The sequence below is a fragment of the Poecilia reticulata genome, linkage group LG13 (genome assembly GCF_000633615.1).
Source record: "Poecilia reticulata strain Guanapo linkage group LG13, Guppy_female_1.0+MT, whole genome shotgun sequence".
In the NCBI taxonomy this organism is placed as follows: Eukaryota; Metazoa; Chordata; class Actinopteri; order Cyprinodontiformes; family Poeciliidae; genus Poecilia; species Poecilia reticulata.
This window is the reverse complement of record NC_024343.1, coordinates 22,972,968-22,995,553: the sequence shown is the minus strand read 5'-3', so window position 1 is coordinate 22,995,553 and position 22,586 is coordinate 22,972,968. Positions and strand designations below refer to the sequence as shown.

The 22,586-nt window shown below is 38.0% G+C and overlaps 1 protein-coding gene across 3 annotated transcripts in view; it reads right to left on the bottom strand.

Annotated features, from left to right (window-relative positions):
• Positions 1-1,274: 1,274 nt before the first annotated feature.
• Positions 1,275-22,586, bottom strand: part of lsamp (limbic system associated membrane protein) — a 761,955-nt gene continuing 740,643 nt past the window's right edge. For all 3 annotated transcript variants that reach the window (XM_008426060.2, XM_008426059.2, XM_008426058.2), the window contains 2 exons: positions 11,304-11,452; positions 1,275-7,345 (listed from right to left, as the gene is read on the bottom strand). In XM_008426060.2, the coding sequence (XP_008424282.1) occupies positions 7,248-7,345; positions 11,304-11,452 (247 nt within the window). In that variant the 3' untranslated portion in view covers positions 1,275-7,247. The remainder of the gene's footprint in view (positions 7,346-11,303; positions 11,453-22,586) is intronic.

The window sequence follows — 22,586 nt, the reverse complement described above, 5'->3', positions numbered from 1 at the left end:
AAACATAGAACCAAATAAGATATTCTGAGTTTAGACTATCACTGATGAAAATGTGTTATTTAAATTTTAGTTGTCAAGTGTTTGAACTAGGACTCAATATCTTCCAATGCTTGTTATTAATTAACTTTCAAAAAGAAAATCTTCTGCATTTCATTTCTCAGCCACATACGTCTGCATCTTTGCATAAGGATTGGAATCCCACACTGTCACGTTAGAACATCGTAACACGGTGGTGTGATAGCAGTATATTGTCTTGGTAAGAAGGTCTGTGGGTTCAATCTCAGGTGTGTGGACAAGACTTATGAGCAAACTATGTGCTAATACTTGAACATCCCACATGCCCATCAGAAAATGCCATTCTCTTTCCCACAAAGGGTGAGTGACCTTCATACTAATGATGCTCGCTCACTGAGTGAGCTCTCCAGAGAAGAGGTTCCTTTCTTTGGAGAAAAAAAAAATCCCTCAATTTACTGAGTCACAATCAGGCTGGTAATGTTTTCTTCCTGTAGGTGCTTACATTCCTTGTCGATGTCTACGTTGTATGAAATTCAACAAGTTTAACTCATTCGTTTATTTCATTTTAGTCTGAAAAAGTGAGGAAAATGTACTTTTTTTTCACATGCTCTATACATGGTATGCAGAAGACAATGCTGCAATGCAGAACTACAGACATAGTTTGTGCACAAACTTAGATGCAATCCATTGTCTGTGCTTGTTTTTTCCTACCCGTGGTCACAGGGGGCTGGTGCGTATATCCAGGGGTCAAAGGGTGAGAGGTGGGGTACACCCTGGATAGGTCACCGGTCCACCACAGGACCAACATAGAGACAAATGACACAGACAACAATTCAAGGAAACTCAATACCTACAGGCAAGGTAGAGTTTCCTATTTACCCAACTGAATGTTGGTTTCTAGGTGGGAACTCGGGGGGCCTGCATGAACAAGGAGAGCTGACCGACACGATGATGACAAATCATGTCACCGACCGACATGATTTGAACCCAAAACCTTCTTGCTGTGAGGCAGATGCTTCAGGTCAGCCTTCTTCATAATTAATTCCCTCTGTATTTGCTTTTACGCTCCCAATACTTTAAAATATGGTCTGTTGTGACACCTAGAGGCGCAGTTATGTACTGCAGCCTTTCCAATAGCTGTACACAGTTTGTCTTTTTCTTTGGTGTATTTACCTGCATGTTACCAGCTACAATAAACCAGAACCTTAGTTGATTTTCTCACACCTTGTAGGTACAAAAATGTCTTTCAGAAAAGATTGTAACAATACATACATTATTTTTATTTGCATGTTACATGATGATTAACACATCAGTACCATTGAGATGCTGTGTGTTCTGAGTTCCCCCCAAAGAAGAAAAAGGGATACTTGCCCCAACATTTCAAGTCACATTCAAATACAGAACACTGACTTCAAACAACTTTATTTTGTTAACATTTTCTCATACAGTTTACCTTTAATACGTATCTTTTTTTTTTTTTTTTTTAGAAATGGACTGGAATTACCTTATGCAATATTAAAGTAAAGCAAAACTAAAGAAAAAAAAAAGAAAGAAACATTTCGGTATCATAGTCCACGGTTGAATGTTAATTTTGCCATGACTGAAGGGAAGTATGGGGGAAGTACAAACAGTTTACATTTTCAAAAGGTAGGAGTTGTATGAATAAGATCTTTAAGGAACTGGTGACTTTACAACATTCTAATGTAGAAACATAATTTTGTATATACAGACAAGAGGAAGAAAAGGATGGTAGGACCTGAAACTAAAGAAAAAGAGGGTTACCGCAGCAACCATCAACTAACTGGTGTACTCCTCACATATCTCATGCCTCACATTTACAACTTCAGTCATTGTTAATCGTCATGAACGCACACGCCATTTACAAGAGCCAGCTTACTACAGTGAAGCAGAGGGCCGAGACAATGCTCAGTAGTAAACTAGGTAGCAGTGCCTGTAGCTTTCAGCAGATGTTGGGTTAGTGTTGTGTCCTTAGACTGGCTGTTAGGATGTGTTAAACGTGGAAAGACAGATCTCCTCCTCTGCTTTACAGATGAGACAGAACTTCATGGCTTTTACATGTATGGTCTGAATACATTCAGTGCCTTGCAAAAGTAATCACACCCTTTAAAATGTTTAACATTGTGTTGCATTACAAACACGAACTTTAAGAGTGGATATTTGTAGAGTTGAAAGAAAATGATACGTAGCTTATTGAAACATTTTCTAATCAAAAACTGCAGCCTACTGCGTGTGATTTATTGTTGGTATAAATACAGCTGTTCAACAAAACAGCATCTCAATCTTCAGACACATCTTTAGCTCTGTTCAATCCACCATCCAAAATGGAAAGAGTAAGTTCACAACTGCAAACCTATTATTACATGACTGTCCGTTTACGCTGACAAGTCGGATAGAGAAAGCATTAATCAGGGAAGTAGTCAAGAGACCCAAGGTTAATAGAGGAGCTACAAAGATGAACAGCAAAGGAGGGAGAATATTTTAACAGGACAGCTATTAGTTATGGACGCTAAAAAAACAAAATGGCCTTGATAGAAAAGTGGCAGGAAGTAAAGTGTTGTTACATGAAAGTCAGAACTACAATTTGCAGGTTGCCTCAAGTCTCATGTGGGCACACCAAACATGGATGAAGCATGCTCTGCTCACATGACACCAAAAATGTAACTTTTTCACTATGAAAACGAATGGTGCAAACTCTTCTCCCACAGAGCGAAACACAGCAGAGGTAGCATCATGCTGTGGAGATGTTTTTCTTTAACTAGGACGGTGATGGTGGATAAAGTTAATGGGTCCTCAAACCAAGCTTACTGTGCTTTGGTGATTTTGCAAGAATGGGGAAAACGGTTTTAGTTGAAATAATTACTACAAACTAGCAGAGATGTATCCCTAAAGGCTTACAGCTGTAGTTGCAGCTACAGAGATGTTTTTTGTGTAACGTTTTTGAGCACTTTTCAAAACAAAGGTAGACAGAAAATGTTTTTTGTTTATCAAAAAAACAGGTTAAAGAGTGAAATTTTAGCCCCAACATATTAATCTGGACGACAAAAATGCATCTTTTGTGACAATGCTGACGTATTAGCTCAACTTCACATGCTGTATGGATTATGCATAACAACAATGGCAGATTACAAGTTGGTGGCAGTGCAGAACTTCATTAAAAGTTTGCAGCAACTGCAAAAAGTTCTACAAATGTCTCCACTTGTGTGTTTTGTTGTTTGCGATTTTTTTCCATGTTGTGTTTACCACTAATCTTCTATGGAGGCCTTATATTTATATTCCATACTCAACATTTAGCACCACTTACACTGGTGGTGGAGTAAAAACAATGTGTAGGACTGCTCTGTATTTACGAATAGATAAAAACATTTATGTAAACGGTCCCGTCTGGACAAATCTGTGTTTTTATAAATGACGTTCCAGTTTAGAATAAGTAGACATTCCTATGTATGGGGGACTGCAGAGGTGGGTAGGCTGAATACAAATGATATGCTACATGTATCAAAAAGTTTTGAAAACCATGTGTCATTTTCATTTTATACCGAAATTATTCACCACTTAAAATTCTAATGAAACACATCAGAGTTTATGGCTACAATGTGACAAAAAGTGTGTAAAAGTTCAAAGGGTATGAATACATTTGCAAGGCACTGTAAGTCGGTGCTATTTAGCTGGTTTTAACCTGCATGAATGTGCTTGGGCACCCACACCGCTGAGCTTAGCCTCATGCACTTGAACAACCTGAATGGTACAAAGATAGTCTATAAATCAACTTAAAATCCATTAATCAGAGTTCCCTTAAAGGTTTTGCTTTTAAGCAGAGGCCATGCATACAAATGCTAAAATGAAGGTTTGAGGCAGTTAGAAGTTGTTTTCTTAAACAAGATTGGTTGTCTGTCTTAGTCTCCTCAACTTAACTGATGAAAAAAGCCAGGAAGCAAAAAGAAAAAAAAAGTCTACATCTGGTCATCTGCTTCAGGTCAGCCATTCTCTGTTCTGCCCTTATTTTAAATAAAAAGACAGAAGAAACGGAGGAGGAGGAATCAACATTTCTCTCAGGTAAACTGACCTGCTAAGATCTATTCCACAAAAACTAAATTATATTGCTGTGCCTAATGTATGCTGCAAAGAAATAAAACACACCAGGTATATACTGTATGCATAAAAAACAAAAACAAATGAAAAAAATTGTGCAAGAAGGTGAAAGCATAAAATAAGCAGAGTCCTTAACACCTCCAAGAGTCAGAAATGTGATATTGGATTTGGTGTGACCAAAACAGCACTTCAAGTAAAAAGCATACGAGATTTTAAGTTCAACATCACTACCACAGACAGCTGCAACCTCAGAGGCAATCACCATGGAAACACTGAAACGAGTCTTTAAATACACGGTGAAAATGACGATAATTAAATGTTTGTTTCCAGATGACCGACAATTGGTAGTGTTGAGCTAAGCAAAGGATTGCAGCTTTACAGTAGGTCAAAGAAAATGGTAACAAAAAAAAAAAAAGGCAGCTAATAGTGCAGCAGGTTCACTGAGCCACACAGCTGCGCCCCTGAACTGCACCTCTGTGAGTGAGTAGAGAACAACCCACAGACATGTAGTTCCTGCAGAAATAAATTCTGCGACAGCTTTTGGCAAAGGCCTTGGTGATTGGCTGCAGTTAAATTTAATCACTTTTTGCTGGCGATTGAGAGGAGTCATGTCCAGTGTCTTGTTAATATTCAGTTCTCGTGCTGAAGTTCAGGCATTTGAATGAGCATTGCAAGCTAACCATAATACTGCATTCTTAAAAACAAAAATGTCAACTCAAGAATAAGTACGACGACGACAACGGCACAGAACTATCTGCTTTTAATGCATAACTTTGCCTTATTGTATTCCCATCCAACAGGCTTCTATCAAAACTGTACGCCTGTCAGTTTAAAAGACCTACAAGCCTCAATAAGATGCTATCCTATAAAGAAACATCAGATTTCTCTTTTTATACAGTGCACCAGCGCTAAAGTTGTTGCCTTCAAATAAATTCATCCTTTATTCCAGGATCATTTTGTCCCACTAAAATATTTAGCATTTGAATACATTCAGTGGAGAAAAATACTGTTTTAAGAAACAATCACTGATAATAAAAATCATCAACACTCTTAGAAATTCCTGAAAAATAAATGTAACTGAAGTTTTTTTTTTTTAAAGGCTTACTTTCGCATTCATAATTGGAAATTATAGAAATTTCTTAATCATAATCAATTGTGCAATCATTCCTGGTTATTGGTGTACAAAGCTTAAAAAAAAAAAGTGGCTCAAAACCATTAAATGGTTCTACGTTTAACCCAAAGAGTCTGGAGTTTCACGAGACAGAGAGTAAAGTAGCACAGTGCTGCTCCTCCTTGCCCTTTTGCTGCACACTGCCAGTCAGCTGACTAAAGAAAGGGCACAATTACAAGATGGAAATACTTAATACGTTGAATTTAGTCGTGTTTTTTCCACAGCAGCAGATGTAGTTGTTGCTGAGCTGTTTTAAACATAAGCAAATTAATCACCTTAACATGTTTTTTGGTTTTTAGTATCGTGCTATATAAAAAAAATAAAATTCTTCAAAAGTAACTGCTGGAGAACTGTACACAGAATCTCTACAGTTGTAGTTATTTATGTCATGTCAACTGGTTTCCGGAAAAAAAGTGTCTGTCCTACCAGCATAAACCTCGAAAACGTCTTCCATAGCCAGCCCAGTTCATCCTTGTAATCTTTTTTTAAGAGGTTAAGTTTTACTCATCGTACTGGGAAAATGGGGTTCTACAAAGTTGTACCAACATGGGGGCCACCAGTCTTGTAGTGAAAAGAAACAATTTTCTTAACATGGTACTTTTGTCCACTCTGAATAAACATACTCGGTGTTATTATTTGTGAGATCAGGTTGCTACAATAAATTTATTTTAAGGCAGTTTATTCATCTTTACCGGAGGTGCCAATAAACGTGGTTGGTATTGTACATAAGGTATTTTGGCTGAAGTGTGCTGCAAAAATGAATGAGACAAAGATGGAAAAAAATAGCATGAGCATCATATATTGTCATGAATATTTCTGTACCATGTCATAGTAAAACAAACACTCTTTGAGAAAGAGGAAAGAACTTAAAAGTCATTCATTGGTGTCATACGTGTATATATATTTTTTATCCAAATCCCCACTGTCTAGCAGAACGATCCTAAAATATCTCAGCTAAAAGTACGCGCTGCAACAACGTTCTCTGAAATCCTGGTGTTACAGTGGCAGAACTTGTCTTAGAGAGATACAAAATTGAACTATGTACAGTACGCATAATTATAACCTACATGGGTATCTTTTTTTTTTTTTTGTCAGTTCTTCCTTTTTTTTTTAATAAAGGCGGGTAGTAGCAAAGCCACTGGATGAGGACGTAAAGGATGGTTTTGTTCGGAAGGATTCGCTCACTGCATCCTCCTCTCTAAGATTGACTGCCATAGCCCAAATGTTACTGAGTGAAGAGCTGTCCTGCTAAGGCTCTGCATCTGTGTTCCAGCTGAGTCGCCTCATGTCATAGTTGGACACATTCAACACCAAAATCTCATTTCGTCAAAAAAATAAAAGCAAAATAAAAATCAGATACATTAGTTTTTTCCCTTTGAGTTTCACACTTTAGCTTCAAATATTGGTGTATATTTGGCAGATATTTTGCATGTTGCTATTAAATGTATGGGTTAAACACACAATAACATAATAGATCTTAGATGTACTCAAAAGAGCTGATTGTTGGTATCCCAGTTTTTGGGATGCTTCTGCTTTTATCCCCCTGAAAAATAAAGGGTGTCGGAGGGGAAAAGATCCAAATCCAGACCCAAAAACAAGATGTTACAGACACAAAATAGTGCATACAAATTAAAAACAACATCACAAATCTTTGTAAGAGCACTGTTTGCTTGTTTTGTCCTTCATTCCGCTGTTTTTATTTGTTGGTAAAACATCTTACTCGATCATAATTCATCGCTTCTCATAATATCTGTAAGCCGTGCTCAAGAGCACATAAGGTTTTTGTACTGTGATGCAAACAGTCTGCGGGAGGGAGGCGGCAGCGTTGGTAATAAGGTAGCGAAAAGGATGTCATTGAGTTGAAGAGCGGGAGGACGGGAAAGCAGGGGGGCGGGTGGAGGGCTGGGCGGTCAGGGGTGGGGTCAGCAAGAGAGCTGGATGACGGACGGTATTAACACTTGAAGAAAAGGCAGGCGAAGGAGGCCAACAGGAGCCACAGTGATAGAGATGCACAGGCAGAGCCGTTGATGTCTCGACCCGTCCCAGGTCCTGCAAGAGAGGCAAAGAAGGGAGTCAGCAAGGGTTTAATGGAGCAAAAGGGATGCGACACTACACAAATCTGAGGCGGCTTTAGTTAGATCAGTGGTTCTTAACCTTTTTTGAGGTACCGAACCCACCAGTTTCATATGCGCATTCACTGAACCCTTCTGTAGTGATAAATAAAATATGACTTCCCACCCCTCCCTTAATAATAAATAATAAAGACTTTGCAGTATTCTGATTTAGGAATGTAATTATATTAGTTGTGTTACCACCCTCATGCCACTAGAGGCAGTACCAACCTCGAAAAGATGCGACTAAGGAGCAGATTTAGAAGTACACCAAAAGCTACAGAATTTGGTAAAAACTGTGAGCTTTGCTGAAGTAAATAAAGACAAAAGTTCAAATCCATGCTGATAGTGGAACTCCTTCAATCAGTGCTCCTCCACAGCACTGATTGGCTAAAGCAATTTAACGTGATCCTCTGCATTAAGTGATGGCAAAGCGGGGCGTCATCACAACTTTACACAAGTGTGTCTTTACCTCCGTGGCAGAGGCTCCGCCGAACCCCTGAGACTGACTCACCGAACCCCTGGGGTTCGATCGAACCCAGGTTAAGAACCACTGAGTTAGATAGAAGCAATCTCCCACTGTTGTTGTCACCAGGGTGTAGGAAAGAACACCGTGGTTACATTGTAGTGAAAATAAGATGTCCTTAGGACATAAAAACAAAGCATCATCATCTAGAAGAAACACACAAATAGAAAGTGAACAATCAGCCTGTTTCATGCGAGCCAACATTTGACACCATCTATTTCACTTTAGTTATATTTCTGATGATTTGATGGAGAGAAAGATTTAACTACAAAAGGAATGACAGACATTAAGAGGAGTTTGCTGACATCTAGTGACTTCAGAGTGTCATTGATGGATCCGTTGAACAAATTGCGTTTTTTGACCTGGGCTTCAAAAATTTTATGTTCAATGGTCTGAATCACATTTCTAAAAAAAAAACTATTGATGGGAGAAGCCCTGTTATCACATTTTTTTATTTTACTAATAAAAGAAATGAGACTTCATCCATGCAGTATTTGTCACTCAAAGGTCCTCCACCCTAAGTGAGTACTCTAATTTAATAACAAATTTAAAGTTAAGCTTGATTAACTTAAACAGCTCAAGCACCAAAGAAAAAAAGGATAAACAAAACAAATAAACTGAGTTTAGAGAGCTACAGGCTACTTAGATGTCAGACAAAAACACAAGTAAAGACATTTTTAGATTCCAAATTTAATTGGCAGTAAGACTTTATAGCACAAAGGAGATGTACACTAGTTCGACAAATCTTACGCTCTACAACTAAAAGAAAAAAGACCTGATAAAAATGTACACAGATGTAAAGATCATACAATCATCAATGTGCAAATGCTAATTATGTAAACTATTGATCAGCTGTTGTAAGGACTATGCCAAGAAAGAAAAATGGTGCACTAACAGATATAGTTTGAATTGGTCATGTCGATAATAAAGACATACCAGTTCTGCAGTTAAGTTCTGCACAACAAACTGCATTTATTCCAGTTTTGTTTCTCTTGATTTGAACAGACCTTTTTCTAGTTTCCTCTAGCATTTTACGTTTCAGCATGTCGAGCTTTCAATGACTTTACAAAAACAAAATCACATGAAACAAACTACATTACTTAACTCAGACCCTGAAGCAAGCTTAAGCTGCGGTCAAACATCATTAGGCAGCACTGCTGCAGATGCTCTGCTCTGGAGGCTGGCGGACCTGATTTAACTCTGCCTCTGCATCTCATGTTTTATCGTTTTACAGCTTCGGAAAGAGCAACATTCTTTCATAAAGGGTTTAGGTAATGCTTTTTTATGCTGGTATTTGTGATTGAATGTCAGTGTGCCATCTGCAGTGTTTTTCAGAAGTGAACCTTTCCCCTTGTTATTATCTTACAACAAATGCTACATTTTCAAAATTACAAAAAACACGATCTGAGATGGGTGGCATAGATCGGCATTAAGCTCGCTTTGGCCTGAGACCAAGGCCAACGCCCTTAGGAGTTACTTAACTAGTAAAATCTAATGCTTTTCTGTCCATCAAAGACGGAAAGACTATGCCAAAACTTAAAAACATACAATGCCACATATGTTCCTCTAAACAGGCTGGCCAATAAGAGCATTGTGCAGAAGAGCAACTGAGAGATAAATTGGTAACTTTCTGAAGAGATTCACAGCTCAAGTGGGAACATTATTTTGTTCCCACTTGACACCAACACTCCTGTCAACGCCTCCTGCACTCCACAAATCTGCCATTTATGGAACAGTGCCAAGAATTAAGCCATTGTTGACACAAACCTCATTAGCGGTTTGCCATAAGTCATGTAGGGATCACGGCGAGCATATGGAAAAATGTGCTCCAGTCACATCAGAACAATATGGAGCTTTTGGCCTGCCACTTGATTTCATTTAAGTTGCCATATCCTTTGTGAGTTTCCTAGTTTATTATTTTGTTCCTTGTACATTTGAATTTATTTTTCTCCTTTTCCCGTTTGGTTTGAAGATATCTTCTGAGTCTTAGTTCAGCTCCCATTTTGTTAATTATTCTCTCGCCCAGTTTCCCTGCTCTCTCTCTCTGCCACAGCTGCTCCATATCACCTGATAAGTTCATCTCGTTCCTTTGTCATTTTCCACCTTTGCCCCTTTATTTAAGCTCCTGGCTTTTTCTTGTTCCTGTGCTGTACTTTTTTGTTCCCCTGCACATCACTCCATGCTCCACCTCCTGTTAACCTTGTTTCAAGACCTTACAAGATTTCTTTTTCTATTAAACCTTCCACAGACCTTTTTCAGTTGGCTCTCTGCGTAGTAGCCCTGCTTCAATCATACAAAAGATGACAGTATTGTAATATTGTGCGTAAAAGGCAACAATTTATGATACAATCCTGCCAGTATTGTTAGCTGGTGAAGGCAACGTTTAATCATTAATCATTTATTTTTCTTCCAGGCTGTTGTGATCTCCAAAAACTGATTGGAAAGGATTTTTTTTTTTTTTTTGCTAACAAAATCATGGGAAATGGGAAATCAAATATTTCTAGAAGGAGCTCATGTAATCAGCCTTTTATATGCCGTTAACAATGAGAGAGGGTAAAACTAAACTATGTGTCACAGCAGCACATACAGTTTCAGACCAGTTTTGCTTGAGTTTTCTTTTACTTGGTTAAATGCACAGGGACAGGTACTGGTCAAACTAAACAAATGAGCAGACATACCTCAAACCAGCATGACATGATGATTTGGCTCTTTTTTGTAGCAAGAGTACCTGTTCATCTTTAACTTACAAACCTGACTTTTCCAACAGACACGGTTGCACTATTTTAGTTGCAACTGAATACAGGGATAAAGGGGAAAAAATCCCTTTGAAAAAGTCTGGACCTCAGTTCCTAACCTCTCCATTGATCCTATCAGCAGTTCCTTCCTGTTGCTACACCTGATAAGGACCAGATTGTTTTTGAGAACTTATAATGATGTCCTTACCTCTGGTGATGAAGACTCATGGAAACTTGAGTTTGTGAACTGTTGAAATTGAAGACTTTAAATCTTTCTTAACTTTCAAATGTCACCTTTGCTCTTTTGCTGCGTGTCTATATTTCCACACAAGGCTGTATTCAATGCAGAGATATATCTGTGCTGTATGTCAAATGAGAAAAAAAAAACTAATATGCAGAGAGGCTTTATGTCTCTTCCTGGCTTCCAGATGTCCACCGGTAAAGCTTGCAGTGAGAAAACTCTGTGCTGATATTTAACGATTCAGAGGGAATTAAGATGAATTGAATTAGTACTTTAAAGTCAATATGTTTCACAGATTTTAAAGTTATAGAGTCAGTGTACCTCTAAAGAACCAATCTCATTTGAATAAAAAAACCTGCTTTATACGATATAAGGCCACGGACTCGTTACTCACTATAGAGGAAAACGCTGGCACTCTGAGCACCCAGACGGTTTGAGGCCACACAGGTGTAGTTCCCGTAATCTTCTTCAGTGACATTGGCAATCATGAGGATAGTGTTACCGCCAAGCATCTGGATATTGATGCCTTGAGTATTAGACAGCCTGAAAAAGAGAGACAAACAGAAAGAGGAAGAACAATTTCAGGGGGAGAGTTATCTGCCAAATCAAAAGCATGAGAGTTGGGTAAAAATGTAGATAAACATGACACATGAATTTGATACGAGCAAACAGCAGCAAAGTTCAATGTTGTGCATTGAAGCTTAATGGAGCTCAGTGTTTCTCAACCTTTTCCGGGCCAGCGACCCCCTAGCCTTTATCCAGGTCCCTCACCACCCCCACCAAATAATTTGTAGGCTACTTTGCACTGACTATTTTATTATTAATATTACTATCACTATTGTAGATGTTTTGATTTGTATGCCTGTTTCTGTATTTATCATCAAAAATAATTTCCCAGAGAACCAAAAAACCATGTGAATAGAAATTATTTTCACAGGCGTCTACAAAAAACGCAATGAACATTCAAGTTAAAATTGGTAGGCCTAACAGCAGCCAATCAGAGTGAAAAAAATATTCTTATTCTTTGCCATTTACTAGTTGTTAAATATTGCACAAAATGACCAGATAAAAGATGAACAACATGCCAGTTTAAACTTTGATCTATTTGCAAACCGACAAAGCTCTGCAACATTTAAACATTGATAGAACTGTAACTACATTAATCATAGCTCTTCTTCTCTTCAGTGTTTGTCAGTTTCTGGTAGTGCAGCTCTGTGCTGCCTTCAGGAGAATGGGACATCAGAGTATCATGTATAACATTTCACCCACATGGCATTTATTGTTCAAACCAGAGCTTTCAGTGGAAAAACAAAAGTTTCAGGTCCTTTTAATGCCATACAAATATGAGACAGAAACATGAATTATATCTTTATATAGACATGCCTATTGATTTATAGACTAATAGTTTTACTGGACAGAAATTACAGAGAACAAATCTGGTTCTTAATCAAATCCTAATGAGTCAAATTGAAAGTGTCATGGAGTCATCAGCCTCATGACATTAACACTGATATGAAAAATAATATAAACTGTTATGGTCTGTAATATATATTTATCCTCAGTACTAGATGTGGTCTCAACAAACCCATGGCATTTCAACAATATTATTTTACCTTTTATCTGGAAATAGTATGTGTTTATTCTTGCCATACAGGCCTCTGTATTAATTATTGCTTGAAAGGTCTTGCCATACCAGTTTATTCCTCTGAATTTACTTTAGTTTCTTAGTTTATTCTTGCATTTTGTTCTTCATTCATTTCCATTTAGTTTCCTTTGATTAGTATTATCCTCTCTTGGTTTATTGCTATGTCCACTTTAGTTTCTTTCCTGTTGCTAGAATTATTTTATCATTTATTGACCACCAGTAATCTTCACTCATCACCTGCTGCGCCGCCTAATCGTCATGTGTTTCACATCATGTGTTGATTTTTCACTGTTCAGCGTGGGATTCTCTGTTTTTATGCCATAATTCACATCTAGTTCGTCGCTCTGTTTTATGTCCCGCTTCTTCTGTTTCAGAGTTTTGCGCAATGTGAGCAAAACATTGCGCAAAACTTTTTTTTTTTTTTTTAACCCCCTAAGGTGCAGGGCGGTCGGGAAACATATCGATGGGGAAAAGGCAGACTGACATAAACCTTTTAAAACAACGGAAACAATTTCGGTATTCTGATTATTGAAATTTAAAAGTGCTGTGGTACCTTTGTTCCATCAAATCCGTTTCATGTCGGACCACTTGCAGCACCGGTGTTAACGCTATAAAATGAACGCTCTCTATTGTGGTATCACCCATGGAGGGATTTCTTTATTTAAATGGGTTAATTTTTCAGAGGGCTACAAAGTGAGGGTATTGTGATTTTAGTAATTACATGTTTATAAGAGCGATTTTCTGTTGTCCTTCCATGGAAGCGGGCAGCATCCAGACGGACAATAAAACACTTTTATAAGTTGCTGCTTAACTAATATAAGTTGCTGCTTAACATGATCACAGAACTGCCAAAACATATGTACAAAAATACCAGACAAAGTGAATCACAGCAACATCATCAGCCGGTGTAATGCTGAACTGATGCGGTGAAGCTAAAATAGCAGGAGAACGGAGCTGCGCCAAGAAGCTAACAGAAGCTAACAAACACTGAACAGAAGAAGAGCTGCCATCGATACAGTTGCAGCCAAGCATGATTTAATGTTACACAATACAGTTTTACCAAGTTGCTCAAAGTCTAAACTGGTATTGTTGTGCATTTAAGGTGTAAAGTTTACCTTCGACCAAACGCCCCCCAAAGGCATCCCAGCGCCCCCTGTTGTAAAAAATTCTGCCAGCGCCCCCTGCCGTCCTCTGAACGCCCCCCTTGGGGGCGGTACCGCCCACTTTGAGAACCGCTAGTGTAGCTCCTGCTGGTACGGGAAGGCCCAGGCAGGGTTAGTCATTTTGAACTTTTTTCATTAAGAGATTGATACAATGCAGCAAACTTGACTTTAGTGAGGGACTGCAGCACTCTTCTCAGATTTATTTTTCTTTCCACCGTATAAAAATGACAAAACTGCTGTTTTAAAGTTTGAGTTATGTGCAGTCAGATGTCCTTGAGAATGAAACATCCTTTCTATTCCAGTTATTTGCTGAAAAATTCCCACAACACACTTTGGCAGCCCTGGACAGTATTCATACTTCTTTAGCATTTTCACACCTTGTGCCATAACAATCATAAACTTCTATGTGTTTTCTAGGGATTTTAGTTTGTAGACAGGCCTTCCACATGTAGAGTTTTGCATGATGACTGAACAAGTTTCATTTTGGTTTTGTTTTGCCAGAAATAATTCACTTCCTTGAATTATGGATCACTGTAGTTCTTTCAGAGTTCAGAGCTAAAAAACAATCGCCACATTGAATGTTTTACCCTTTTAATTGATTTTGCAAATAAAATAAACTTTTGGCATTTTTCTTTTTTTTTTAACAAAAATGTAAAAAAGTGAAAACTGATTTCTACAAAATATTCACAATTGTTATTTAACAGTCGGGTAGTAACTAGATCAAAATGGAGTTTTGTTGGACATGAGATGAGACACCATGTTTGACAGACACACAAAACTTCACCACAAACGCACTATCTCCAGCGTGAAGCATGGTGGTGGCAGCTCATTCTGAGAATCCAGCTAAAGCTATACAGAAATGAAGGTGGATGTCCCGGAGTGGCCTAGTTAAAGACCAGACCACAATTCAATTGAGGATTTGCGCCTGGACTTCCTTTGCAAGGAAGAATGGAGGAAAACTGCAGCATTAAGATGCATAGCATGACTGAGATCTATCCACACAAACTCCATGCTATTATTTACTGACTTGAAGGGGATAAATATTTATGTAATCACTTTTTTAAATTTTATATTAAATATTTGTATTAAGTTGCCCTTATATTGTAGAACTCAGTATTCATTTTAACATTAAAGGAATTTTCTAGTGAATTATTTTGTCAGAAAATCTTGTGGATTATAACAGATTTTTAAAAGTAATAAAAGTGTAAAATATCAAAGGAAGTGAATGCAGTGGAGTGCAATGTCCCACACTTTGAATATTGTTTTGTAAACCAACCCTGGTTAAACTTCTTCAGAACTTTCCTTTTGACCTGTTGGCTGTGATCTTTGTTCTTTGTGATGCTTTATGTTCACCAACATTTTCTAACAAACCTCTGATGCCTTCATAGAACAACTGGATTTATACTGACATGTTCACTATTTAGGTGACTTCTGAAGGAGGTTATTGCATTTGGTCTTATTTACTTGTATTCCAATTCATATAAGCAAACCAAACTTCAGAATTTCATTTATATTTTTTTTACATATGGTTTTAATTTGACAAAATGTGAAAATTAAAACCTCTTTACAAATGACCGTCAGGCATAAGTCTACTTTGACTCCAGTTTGCAGCAAATTAAAAACTCAACATGCCTCTGGAAATATGCTTCAGAAAAAGTGTACAACCCACTGAAAACCATTCCCTTAATTATCATACTCAAATAAAAGTATTTTTATGAAAAGATGCACATGATACATTCTTGCTCGAAGCCTTTCACATCCTGAACGAGGTGAAGTTCATTTCAGGCGCCTCAACTTAATCCTGCTTAAGCCTGTGTAATTGGTAATCGGAATTTGAGCAGGAGAGCGAGACGTTTGTGCTGACGCATGCTCGGCTGATAGAAAGTATTAACATAAAAAGGGAAACTCACATCATAGCGCACAGCATAATTCGGCACACAGGGGAGCGGGGGAACTTGATAAAGTGCTGAAGCCCTTACCATGGGGACACCTTGGGAACGGAGGCGGCGGCGAGCGCATTTGTGTTTGAAAGTCAAAGAGAGAGCATGAAGAGAGGCCAAGTGCTCCAGCAGTGCCCCGCGCTTCATCTAAAAGCAAACCTCTCGGCTGCAAAGATAAGGCCAGAAGCAGCAGCAGCAGATATATTCTCCGGTGCTTTTTCATGAGAAGTGACTGCACTATTAAAAAGGCCTCTCTGCCCACCGAACCCACTGAGAAAACCAGATAATACGCAGAGCTGCAGGGAGCCGAGAGCAAACAGCTGCTTTCACAAAAGATTACAATTGATGATAGTGATGCAGCAGCGAGGGGGTAAACTGACCTAAAGAGGATGAAAGAACTTTCTTTTGTTGTCGGAGTGCAAGTCTTTTGTTCTCATTAGTGATGCGAAGGTTATTTATTTAAGAGCAGAAAGCCGAGCGCTTTGTCTTCAGTTCAGCTTGCAACGAGCTCAACGTTGCTTCCCTTGGTGCACTTTTTTTAATCTGCAATCTGCACTTTTACTCAGCAAGGATTTAAAATGTATCCTTATATATATATATATTCCTGCATGTTTGCCAGCTTCTTAATCTAGAACAAGACCGAAACTTTTCATCGAAAACATTGCCAGAAACGGGACAATTATTTTTTTCTTTATTTGTCAGAGCAGTGCTTTTAAGAAATTGGTATCTTTCTCCACAGGAAGAGGGCAGCAGAGCGCTACAGGATGTCTTTCAGCATTCTACGCCTGCCTCACATAGCTGCTGCGCAACATTAAACCTCAGACCAAAATGATTTGACCTCTCAATTTAGCGGACAGCGCGCTGCGCTCACGCCGGACTGCGGTCCTGGGCCGGCGCAGATGAAACACTGGAGCAAATCATCAGATGGACAGATTTGATTGTGCGATGTGTAGGAGCATTGAAAGTAGGTTATCACTGCCAGGGAATGTGACAGGCCTGTTATGATTCAAGGCTGATGATAAATGTAATCAAGTGGAGAGTCCTGCTGAGAGTCACAACCCAGGGATGATTGAAAATGGTCCATGGGTAGTGACAGTTGTCTATCAGCTGACAAAAAAACAAATGTTTCTGTCTGTCACATTAGCTGACAGCTCTATTTGAAAATTCTTCAAGTCAGAAGTTTGGTGTCTTACAAAAAAAAAAAAAAAAAAAGCTTCAACCTTTTCACATTAAAATGTTTCTCACAAATGAGAATTTAAAACATATTGTGTGTATGGAGCCATTATCCTGAGTGCCCTAAATAAAACGCGAGTGCCTTTAGTCCATTTAATGTCAGCGTTAAAGTATAAATCTTTTAGAGAACATGGAAAGAGTGAGGCACACTTACAAACCAACCAAAACAGAGTAATCCAAGTGAGAATTAATCTGAGAAGCACTAAAGTGGCCAATGCTAACAATGGAGGAGCTGAAATGATCCACAGCTTGTGTGGTTTTTTCCACAATTAATAGTTACTGTTAGCACAACAACTATTAGTTGTGAGTGCCACACATTTGGCTTTTACAAAACCATTGTTCAAAAAAAAGATCAGATGAAGGTCCAATCTGCAGTTTTTGCCAGGCACATCAAACAAGGTGCTCTGGTCAGTGGAGACCATAAGTATGCTTATACACAAAATGATTTGTGTGGTGGAAAACTAACACTGTCTGTACATCGTCCTGAAGAACACAATTCCCGTCATGAAACATAACAGTGGCAGCATCATGTTGAAGGGAAACTTTTTTTCTAGCAAGAAAAGTAAAGCTATTCATAGCTGGTAAGAAAATGGAAGAATCTAAATGTAGAATAATCGTGTTAGAAGACACTTTATATCAGGTGGCACAAGATATGGTTAGGAGAAAATACAGATATTTGATTATTGGGTGACAAAAGTTAGCATTTTTTCTTTTTTGGTTGAGGCGTTTCATATTTGGCCAATTGTTTCTGCTGTTGACAGAATAAACCTAGTTTGTAGATGTGGATAGACTGTGAAGATGGGCACCAAAAGTGTTTTTCCTGTAATTGCAGCAAAAATGAAATGCATGCTGGACTTTTCAGATTTTTATCTGTGAAAATTTTGCAAACCTTGCATCCTTTTCCTTCCACTTGTGGTGATTGAGAGAAAATCCCTTATTTATTAATTTTTTTACTTTAAGATAATAAAATGTGAAAGATATTAAGTGGTGTAAGTACATAGGCACGTTTCTGTATTAATGGAGAGATTTTACCAAAAATTAATTGAAAATTCCCTCACATTGATGACCGTTTGCTCTGGACCATATCACATTATTAAATCATCATTATGACATCAAGTATCTATGAGTTATCACCCACAGCCTGCTGATTTAAGATGATGCTCAGCCCTCTGAGGTAAACCAATTATTTATGTGCTGTGGGCTCTCAGATTGTTGCGCTGTGGGAGATGCTGTGAAGTCATGATTCATTTCTGTTTTAGAGCACGAGCTGGGCTTTATCGCCTGAGGGGGTCCACGAATTCGTGTGAGACAGACTGAAGGTGGAGATGCACACAGACACAGTTGAGTTAAGCCTCTATGCTCAGTGCTCTGCACACCAGCATTCGCTCACATGCTTGTGCCAAGCAAATTGTTCCAAATCTAGAGAGTTTGCTTCGCCAGCTTTAAAAACTTCCAATTATGTCATAACATTGCAAAAAAAAAAAAGAGGCATCTTTTGGTTTTGCATATATTATATGTCGAGTCCACAATGAAAATTTCTTATTCTCCCCATACGTTTTGTTGTTGAATCAGAAACGAAAGCTGTGTTAAAGTACAAGAGCTGAAGAGAAACAATTAGCTGCAATTATATGAAGACCATGCTAATATAATCTGGCATGACAGCTGTATTTGTGCTCTAAATACCAGGCTGGGGTATGAAAGGTCCACTATTATGTTATTATGTTCAAGGTTAAATTTTTTTTGCCATTCTTTATCTCCAGAAAAGTATTTGTGGTGACATCTGGTGTGACTTTTAGAATATGGTCTTCAGGAATAAATATGATTTCTAATCTATGCAGGGAGTATAGACATTTGGCTGAAACTCTGGAATATTTCTGAGATCTTCCGGAAATATTATTTGAAAGAAAAAGATGAAGAAAAAAAACTTTTATAAAAAATCTGTATTTCTAGAACTGTAATTATCAGCAGAGGTGACAGAGGTGACAATAAAAACCTTGACAAGAACAAAAGCTTTGATTTAGCTGTGATTAAAGTGATTTTTTTTTTACTTGTAAGGGCATAATTACATAGCAAATGTCTATTTTCTGAATGAAATGTGATAACCCTGTGTTAAAAGCTTATTCAGTTTATAGACTCACACACACAAGATCTAATAGAGTTGTACTAAAAGACTGGGAACTTATTTTTTATTTTTTGTTTCTGATAAAATATATTTTTCAAAACTAAAACACACAAAGAGAAAAGCACACAAATGTCTTTTGTGTTACAGTTCCAAGTCAAAGTGGCAGAGCAAAATAGGAAAATGAGAACAAAAAGAGCAAAGGCTTTCTACATGTTACAAAAATCTAACTTCATTTATAATGTGTCACACAAATAAAAACAGTGATGAAGCTGGATCAGTAATTTCTCTCATTGTGTGTTCTCTAATAATGTGGTTGTCCAATTATTTCTGCCTTCTTTTGTGGAAAATGAAACTTTCAACTCTGGTGAAGTGAAAACATTTGACCAAACATTATCATATTGTCTCAGAATTATTGGATTTTTAAAAATGAAATAAGTTAAGGACAGGGGGTGGAAAAGGAAGCTTGAAATAAAGCGAACAAAAACAGCTTGGAAAAAAATCACACCTCCACATTCCATGTGACTGAAATACTCTATCAAATGGAGGATAATGGAGTATAATGGAGTACCAGCAAAGTGGTAGTCTCATCTCAGTGAGTTGTTGAACCCTTCAGGCCCTAAAGCAAACGGTGGCTTGGTGAAGAACATATAGCTGTTGACCCACAGCTCAAATAAATGGCTCATACAGGCATTGCTTTAACAAACATGACAGGCAGATGGAAGATAACGGGGCCGTCAAGACTCAACCTTGTTAGTGTCTCCTGATTCCTTATTTGCTGCATATTAACTACAAAGGTCCCAAAGGAAAACATCCAGTGCTGCGTTGTTCTTTAAACTGAGGTGGGTGAAACTATACTTCTACTGCAGCCAGGAAATGACTGTTCTGAAGAGGTAGTTCCTGATTCGAAAGTTATTTAGCTGCTCATTGGAGTTATTATTATTAGCTTTTCTACCCGTTATTGATATGCACTTTTGTTTAAAAATCAGTATGTGATTTATAGCCACAAAGTGCTATTTTATACCACAATATATGAACTACATTATCTTCAGTTGGTATACGTCGACACATTCAATTGACTTTTAATGCAACTTTGCATTAAAAGTGTCATTATTTACAGAATTGCACTTCATTACTACAGTTATAAATATTAATAAAGACTTCTTTATGCTCATAACTGGTGTTATGTCATATTTGTGACAGTGCCATGTCAGTCTTATGAACACCCCTTCAAATAAAGTGCTACCAAATGCAAAACAAAAATTTGACTTTGTGATTTAACGTTTTGAAATTGAGTCTCTGTTTCTTCCAGAAACTCTTGCTCTTTTTGACGCCCTGCCTTCCGGACGTCATCACAACACCGCTCCTCTATTAATCCATTAACAATGTTTTTACCAGCGATTCTCTGAGAAGTAGCTTGTATAATGAGCTCAGCACATGTGCAGTTCTACCAGGTGTTTGCTAAAAGCTGCTGGTGCTCTGTGAGTTGAAAGCTCAGAAGCTTGGAAGCTGCAGCTCTGAGGAGGAGCTTCGTCCTTGAAGGCAGCGCTCGGTCCCACCAGTTATTTTGCACAGATGAATTAGTGCCACGGGAGATTAAAAGGTTTCTCAAACATGCACGAAAGGATCAAATCAACAGTCCATGCAGGTTTCTGATGAAGAAATAACATTATAACATAATGCAAAACACAAAAATATGGCGTTTACGTAACACCGCCTGTTTAATCTGCAGGCAAAACTTTCACAATGTTCACAGTTTTTGAGATAAACCTGTATATTGCAAATGTTGAGTTATGTGGTAGGGACTTTAGCAGCAGTTGTTAAGTTTAAGTGATTATTGACCAGCAGTAGAAAATATTTGAAAATATGTGTTGCTCTTTAATTGCATTAAAGTCAAATAGAAAGAGCTCCTTTACAATATAAAAGTTGGATGTGCCTTAGTAAATGCGTCTGTGTATGCTCAGTTTTAACATCCCTTTATTGCTGCCATGGCTGCAATTTAGACGATCCAGCGTGGTTGTGTTAAATCTGAGTTTGGATTGGATAAGAGTTGGCATCAAAATGTCCACAGTAGTATATCTATATAGGAAATCAAATGCTGCAACGAAAAGCGTCGACTTTTAAATACATCACTTTTAACTTCAGCAAAATTTTGACAGCATCATTAAACGGCAATTGAAATGCCAATTTTACCGATGACCTTTGTGTTCGTGAAGTTAAACCAACGAACCGTGCAAGCTCATGAGCAAGACATCACCTTTAGAATCAGGTAAGGAAGACAGAATATGCTACAGAGCATTAACTTTAGTTCTTGCAGAAGACGTATAAAATTAGGAAGCCAACCATGGCTAAATTGCAGTTTTATGGTGCATTAGGATCATCATCCAAGGAGAAAGAGGAATAACACTTTCCACTGGCAGAGAGGGAGCCGAGTTGCCACGAAGAGGCACAGAGCCAGAATCCTCCAGGGGATAAAACCACTGAGATAGATGAAGGTTGCAAACAACAGATAATGCAAAAATATTTCAGCGACCATAAATCTCTCCTTTCAAGCTCAGACGTGATAGGCCTATTACTTTGGAGACCAGGCCTCTGATAACACTTGTGCCACTGCTCTAATATTTCCTTGCTATCTTCGGTAAACTTTTCCTGCTGTAGCAGGGGGATGAGAGAAATTACACATCATTGATTTCTTTTTTTTTTTATTATTATTATCCACAGAGGCCAAAGCTTTCCTAGCACAAGGAGGCGGGAGGTGAGTTTGCTGCAAATGAGTAAAATGTCTGAGGTTGTTGAGAGTCAAGTGCTGAATTGAAACAACTTGAATGTCATTACCTTTGAGCATCATTTCATTTCGATTGTATTCCAGTATTTTTTTAGACAGATGCACGAGACTTGAATTGATGGCTTTCTAATGGACATCTGGCTGGTAACACAATTTGGAATAGGGCACGGAACACGACGAGCTTGATTTGTGTTTTCATTGATTTATGAAGGAAGAGATTTTTAGTTGCAGTACTTCATGAAACAATTGGTTACAACAAGACGGATGATCTGTCCTTTGTCTCTTCAATAAAGAATGTCAAAAAAATCCACTCCTTCCCAAGTAATAGCATTCAATTAAGAGACTAACAGCCAAGGGAGAGCTGAAGTGGGTGATTAGTCATTATTGAACTACAATGATGATTTCATCCTACATTACAATGGGACCACTACGGTTCTATTGTCTATTAAGACTTGAGAAAGAGAAGGAAAAGATCCAATTATAAGCAATGGACAAAGAGACACAAGAAAATGTGTAGAGCTTGCAGTAAAGTGATTAAGTTTCTGCTTTATTTGGAAGCTAAAGATAAATCAACACAGGACAATATGCAAGGAAAGCTACTGGAACTCAGAAAACAGTGAAAGCAAGTATTTTAGACAAACACTGCAACATAGGAGGCACTATTTAATAAGGTACTAAGTATTGTACAAGTAAGTAACTTACTGTTCACGATAAATAAATGTAGCTACCTATGTATGCTAAACAATTCTGCCTGTAAATAGCTAGCGTGTTTTTTTCCCCTCTCTAACTCTT